The sequence below is a fragment of the Brassica napus genome, chromosome A2 (assembly GCF_020379485.1).
Source record: "Brassica napus cultivar Da-Ae chromosome A2, Da-Ae, whole genome shotgun sequence".
NCBI lineage: Eukaryota > Viridiplantae > Streptophyta > Magnoliopsida > Brassicales > Brassicaceae > Brassica > Brassica napus.
The window spans coordinates 11,328,794-11,335,504 of record NC_063435.1 but is presented as its reverse complement, the minus strand read 5'-3'; the positions used below and the strand labels follow the sequence as shown (position 1 = coordinate 11,335,504).

Here is a 6,711-nt window from a genome sequence, read left to right as displayed (position 1 = left end):
CTTAGCGCTGCTGAAATGTCAAAACCAAACAAACTCATACAGTTTTCATGACTCTTATTTGCTTGCTTGCTTAATATGAGCCGATCTTCAGACACAACAACAACATTGGTGTTTTTATAATTGTCCAAAGACGAAAAAACGTGTTTATCGTGAAAAGATCAGACATTTTTCTGTTTTTTTTTTTCTTAATTTCGTCACAGTAATGGGAAAAGGTGGTGCAATCAATGCAGAAGATGGCGAAGGGAAGAGAAGAACATGACGATGGCCTTTGGCTACTTTGGTTGTTGTGCTATTTTCTGTTGCTGTTAGCTCTAGGACAGTTTCTAATGTCAGTTTCTTCTTCGGCGATCAGTTAAGCTGTGGTGTGACTGCCCATTCTGGCCAGACGGTGGAATGAGTCATTTACGTGATTGTAGTGTGCGCGAATGTCCAGAGACTGAGTTCCCTGAACCCTTTAAAAGGGCCGGTCTTCCTTCACATAATCCGATTTGTCAAGAAGGAAAACCACAAGCTGCTGTTGACCGTACTATAGATAACATAGCTTTTAGAGGTTGAGTTGAGACTAATAATCCATGGACGCATAACGATGACACAGATAGTGGTATTTAGTTTAACAAAAGATGTCAGTGTGTGTCTGAGAAGTTTTGTTTCTTATATGAAATGTTTAACAAAATAGAGTCTATGTCTTAATGAAAACCAACTAGCCTCCCAATAAAATCATTTCCAATGTTAAACTCACAAGGGCCAATCAAATACATTTATACAGTAGGATCAAATCAAATCCATAAACAACAACACATGAGGATGATAAAGTGTCAATCATCCTCGAATAATTCTAACTGGATGAGAAGTTATGTCCTAAGGTCAGATCCATCTCTCTTTCTCCTTCTGTATCTGTTTTAGTGGTGTTTCCTTTAGACCTGCCTTGCGAGCATTGGTTAGCAAAACTCTGTGAGCTAACCTACCTCTGCTTCCTATAGACAACCTAACTTTCTCCATTCCTACATTAATGCCAACTCTTCTCAACGGCTGCTGTCTCTGGTAAGGTTTCATTTGCATTCTCTTTTGCATGCTCCGTCTCAGTATGCTACTCAGCATCTTCCCGTTACTTTTATGCATCTTGGGGCTGATTCGTAGCACTTGGCTAGTGCCGCTCTTTTCATGAGGCCTTGATGGTGAAGTTGATGTGATTGGAAAGTATGGCATTGGGGCAAGAGTACTCCTTCTTGGAGCTGGAGGTGGTAGAATACGTTTTGGACAAACGGAGAATCTCCCTGTGCTCTTGGATATTTGCAACCGCTCAGCCATTTCTGGAGTGTTGTTCTCCTTCTCCATGAGGTCGTTGTACTTGACGCTACCGTTAGGTAAAGGCGGTAGATCATTGCTGGTGGTGGTGGTGCTCTCTGAGAGTGGTGGTCGGTTTAGATTCACCATTTCTTTCGAAGTTGAGGTTTCATTTGAGCTCTTGTTGCTTCCCAACGGTATGGTTGCAAGTGGTGGCCTCTTTGATGGGATGTTTTCATCCCCGTGCTGTTGTTTCGTCTGATACTCAGTAATCATGGTGTCTACATGTTGACGAGCCAGCTTCCTCTCTACTAGCAGTTGCAATTCAAGTTCTTTAACCTAGCAAAGAAAGTGATATGTGGTGGTTTCAGCAAAGATCAAAATGTTCTTCGTGTGGTTATGAGGAGTATTGTTTTACCTTTTCTTGAAGAGTTTTGTTCTTAATGTCTCGTTCCTTGACCTTCGCTTCTAAACCGAACATCGTTTCCTCCATTTTCCTCATCTGTTCGTCTTTTACTTTCATATCTTGCTTCCATTTCTCAACCTAAAAACTTAACACAGCCCTGATTAAACACTTGAATGATTGGATATACACATATGTGGAGATGTCATCTTGAGAGTCTAGCTTACCATTTGCTTGTATTTCAAGAGTTCAGTATTGTCTAGCTGCTTCTTTGCAGGCCCCAGCTCTATCCCTCTAACTCTGCTAGCAAAATTCAGTGAGCATAGCGTTTCGCTGTTGTCTTTCTCGTTAGGACTGATTTGTACAAACATGAGGGTCTTCGAATCTCCTCCTGTTACATTCCAGTCAATTTTTTTTTATCATAAGCACCATTACAGGATAGTTAAAGTGAAACATATGTAAGCAAAGAAAATGGCTGCAGCTTTGTAAACAAAGTTAAAGTACCTAGAGAATCCTGAAGTAAGTGGGTGAGCTTTGAATTTCTGCAAAGGTAATGCAAACGAAACGTCAAATTGGATGAAAAATGGTGAATGTAGTCTGTTGTAACCTTGCTCACTAACTCGAGTAAAAGGATGAATCATACTGACCTGAAAGGAATGTGAGAGCTTTTATTGGCAAGAGCATATATGACATCACCAAGAGCAGATAATGATTTGTTGATGCTTTGAGTCTCCTTGAACCGTTCTCCTTGCACTTCTGTCTTTGCAACCCGTTCGCTTCCTGCTAAATCAACTAACCATAGTTTGCTTTTTGTGCATTCTCCAGTCAACAAATTCTCCCCTTTTACCATCACGCAGTAAATGCTGTGCAGAGAAAAGAAACTACGTTTAGGTAGCTGATCACCAGAAACCTTTTCTGAAAAAGGAGACTTGAGCTACAAACCAGTGAGATCGGCTGCTGTGCTCATTAGCCGTCGTTTTCCCAACAGCCCTTGCATTACTTCCTGTTTTCAACACATCCCAAACCTCCTCTATGCTTGTCACTCGTGCTTCAACCAATCCTGGTACGTGGTGGTTTCCTTCACCCACCTGCCTTACCTCAAATCTGCAAAAAAAACCATGATATGAAAATTTCAGTTAAAGGAATAAAGGATGTCAAACTAAGCTGAGACCATTTCGCCAAATTTTAGTTCAAACACAGCAACAAAAGTTACTTGTAATACTTACTGAAACACCAAGTTATAATCAACGAGTCTAAAGAACTATGGAGCTTGCATGCTCTCTACAAATCTTATGTACCTTTTCGCTGCAGATACATTTTGTGAAGCAGGGACCAACAAATCTCTTATTTGCTCGTTGTAAACTTCCAAGACACTGACCGAGATCTCATAACTGTAGCGGTTTTCTCGTTCTTTCATAATCTCAAACAGATTTTTTAGTGTTCTATAATTTACACCACGGTTCTCTGGAGTTCCTTCCATGGTAAAGGTTTTCCCGGTACCAGTCTGGCCATAGGCGAATATGCAAACATTGTATCCATCAATGACTGACGTAGCAAAAGGAGCAGTATCTTCGAAGACATCAGCTATAAAAAGAACAAGAAATAACATGTTGTGAGATGATGCAAGGGAAGTAGGAAAGGGTGTGATGGATGACAATGATCACCTTGGGAAGCGCTAGGACCAAAAACAGAATCGAACTTGAAGCTTTTTTTGGGCAACCCATTTGACATGACTATGACCTCTCCATTTTTGGTCGACTCAACATCAATTCCCATTGATGCTCCTGCTTCAATTTCTTCAAAGTTTAGGGGCCGACACCTGCAAAAGACTCTGATGTTTCCTGAAGAAAAGAATGATCACTGTAAGTTGGTATACTGCCATATTTAGCCAATGAAGTCCCTCTAGAAGTTATATTGGATATAAACACAGACCTTTTAGCTCCAGTATCTTATTGTATAATTCCTTCCTTTCTTTTTCTCCAGCTTTGAGATTTTCATGCAATTCTGCGTCCTGCATTACTGTTGTAAACAAATATCAACTGATCAAAATCACAAAAACACAAAATTATAAAATCTTTGTAGTGCTAGTGGTATGTCCAAATAACAGCAAACCCAAGACTCACCTCTGGACTGGATGTGAGAACTGAACTCGTTGATGTCTTGGACTAGCAATTTGTATGTGGATGCCTCCTCCAACAGCTTAATTTGCTCCATTTTCATAATCTATGAATCCAAATTCGTTTAAGTGAGGCATAAGACTTTGCAGTTGGTGATAGTATCTTAAATTTGCTTCCATGTACCTTCAATTTTCTTGTCAAATCTCTTAATGAAGAGAACCATCTGCTCTTTTCTTTTACTTGTCCCTCCACAGCAAAGGCTAGATATAAAAAAAGGTACTGAAATGTCAACTTTCACCCTTGCAATGAAAGACGTAAGCAAAAGGAGAAGGATGTACATACCTAAAGAACCAACATGCATCGACTTGCGCATTAGCTCATTTTGAAGCTCACGGAGAGAATTCAATGCTTCTTCGCATTCTCTACTCTTTCTTTCATTCTCTTGTTTAAGTTCGTCAACCATTCTCTTCATATCTGCCATCTCTTTCTTCTGCTGCTCGCAGTCATTACTCATCTCGTGGGTCTCTTTTTCCGTTCTGCAGTCTACATTTTCCTAAAAACAGTATTACACTATAATAATCAACTTATGTAATCTTAAACTTAAACTAGAAACATCAAAATTGTGCAAGATCTCTCACTTGAGGTGGCAAAGACAGAACAGTGTCAGTGTTTCCTTTCACTGCTAGCATTCCAGTGTCTTCAACATCTGAAAATGAAAAATTTTAGCAGAGAAACTGAAGTTTTGCTTAACCAAGTTAGATAGTTCTCTAATTTCCAAGCACCATATGAAACCATATATCTCACATGGAAGAGGAAGAAACCAAAAAAAAAAAATTCTTGTAGAAGACACAGAGGTTAGAAAGCAACATACAAGTAGTTGTTGCCTCCTTCCTAATAGAAATGCCAGATAGAATTGCGGTTCCTGTGACTCCTTCTAACCGTATAGATAGCTCTCCTTCCAGACCAACGAGCATCCTTATATCAGCTATCACAAGAGGTGTATTTGCTCCTACATGGGAAAACAAATCAAGACCGGATATAACCTGCAATATTTGCCAGTCAAACATAACCAAATCATTATTGATAAATATGTGATGAATAAGACCACAAAGAAAAGCTCAATGTAACGATGATGGCCTTGCCTTCGCTTCTTGAATAAATATATCGAAAACTCTAACTCCCGCAGGACCTTTAGTGAACTCGATTTCAGCAAAATGCAGGTCGATGAAGTAATCCCCAGGATCCAACGACTGAAACTTGTAAGCGAAATTACCAAGCCGAGCTGTTTGATACAAGAGAATCTCATCTTCATTGCCAACAACAGCATCAGTGGTGAAAGTTTCACCTCCACTGAAAAACTCATCCTTCAAGAAAGTCACATCATCCACACTCACATCCATCGTTGTAGAACCCGAGTTAATACTCATCACAGGTGTTGTAATCTCCCTATAGTTTCCAGGTGAGAACCTAACAGACGGAGTTTTACAGCGGTGGATTCCATTCTCTAGAGAAAGCTCAGTGGAGAATCTGAGTTTCTGAGAAATATCTGGTGAATCTCCATATCTAGGTGAACCGCCGCAATTAACTAGATCTGGAGATGCTAGAGGAAACCCTAACACAAGCTTTCCTGAAACACAATCAATGTTAGACTCCATGAGATGAATGATTTTTTAAAAAAATTAAGGAAAATGTAAAAAAGGTTTCAGTACCATCTAATGCTATGAGATCACTAGATTGCTCCCATTCCATCAATCCTGGGCTTGATCGTTCAACATTTAACGCTATGTGATCACTAGATTGCTCCGATTCCGATATTGGATCACTAGATTGATCCGATTCCATCAATCCTGATCTTGATTGTTCAACATCTACACCTAAATCCATATTTATTGAAGTTTGAGAGAACTTACTCATAGATTTGAATAAGGTTTCCGATTGACTTACCATTTTCAACGAGATCCGCCATTGTCATAGTCACTGAGCTCGATACTGTAGTAGCTTCCTAAAGAACGAAAAATATTACGAAAAAGGAATTAAGCAGAGTGAGGGCAACTCATAAATTGAAGAACCAAATTGAAAAAGAAAACTCACAGCAAGAGAAGCTTTCGCGTCGGGGAGAAGCATCGGTTGCTAGAAGTGGATCGTAACAATCTTCCATCGATAGCATAGAGTATCCAAATATTCGGAAGAGGAGATAAAAGGAGATGATGTTTTGTGGTTAAGGCAAGAATCTTTTTTTCTCCGTCCTTTTACGGTTATCTTAACGTTATTTTATTAGATGACCGTTTGATTCGTTACTACTACTTTGAAATTTTGAAATTGTTTTGTCGGGCAGACGGGCAGTGATTGATCTCTTTTTACGGCCAGACTATGTTACTTACACGTGGCTTTTTAACGGATTCCAAGTGGACTTAACCCAAAATGAACTTATTAGTTTGGTTATCACAAAGACAACGAATATTATAGTTTAAGTTCTGAATTCTGATACATAATGTGTTCATTGCATATTAGTTATGTTTATGTGTGTGTGACTGCCGTTCATATATTTAAATATAATTTACAGATGACATAAAAACAACAACTAAGAATGAAAGACTACATATATTAGTCTTGTGAACTTTGTTACTAACTAAAATACCGTCCAAATTTGAATTCAATGGTAATCATCCCATGTACCTCAAAAGAGAAGCATTACAATATTTTAGTTATGATATGTGTCATCACTACAATGCTTCCTAAAGTCCACAAAAATATATGTTAGTCCACTAAACATATATTATCTATTTTTTATTAAACTAATCAGAAAATTAATTAACAATTTACAATTATTATTATTTTTTCTTTAAATAAAATATATGAAATTACCAAAAGTGAATAAAATATATATTTAACAATTAATAATTTTAA

The 6,711-nt window shown here is 38.4% G+C and overlaps 1 protein-coding gene across 2 annotated transcripts; it reads right to left on the bottom strand.

Moving 5' to 3' along the window:
• Nucleotides 1-686: 686 nt before the first annotated feature.
• On the bottom strand, nucleotides 687-6,078 carry LOC106368319 (kinesin-like protein KIN-14Q). 2 transcript variants are annotated; one of them, XM_048757300.1, is made up of 18 exons: nucleotides 5,891-6,078; nucleotides 5,749-5,806; nucleotides 5,514-5,678; nucleotides 4,947-5,431; nucleotides 4,676-4,847; nucleotides 4,443-4,510; nucleotides 4,147-4,357; nucleotides 3,988-4,064; nucleotides 3,811-3,910; nucleotides 3,620-3,706; nucleotides 3,352-3,528; nucleotides 2,986-3,271; nucleotides 2,630-2,791; nucleotides 2,335-2,550; nucleotides 2,192-2,229; nucleotides 1,915-2,078; nucleotides 1,703-1,828; nucleotides 687-1,623 (listed from the first exon to the last, which is right to left on the bottom strand). In XM_048757300.1, exons 1-18 carry the CDS (start codon nucleotides 5,969-5,971, stop codon nucleotides 865-867), a joined length of 3,432 nt encoding a protein of 1,143 aa, XP_048613257.1. In that variant the 5' UTR covers nucleotides 5,972-6,078; the 3' UTR covers nucleotides 687-864. The 2 variants fall into 2 exon arrangements, with proteins under 2 accessions (XP_048613257.1, XP_022558461.2); XM_022702740.2 differs by having other exon boundaries at nucleotides 5,896-6,063.
• Between the last annotated feature and the right edge of the window lie 633 nt (nucleotides 6,079-6,711).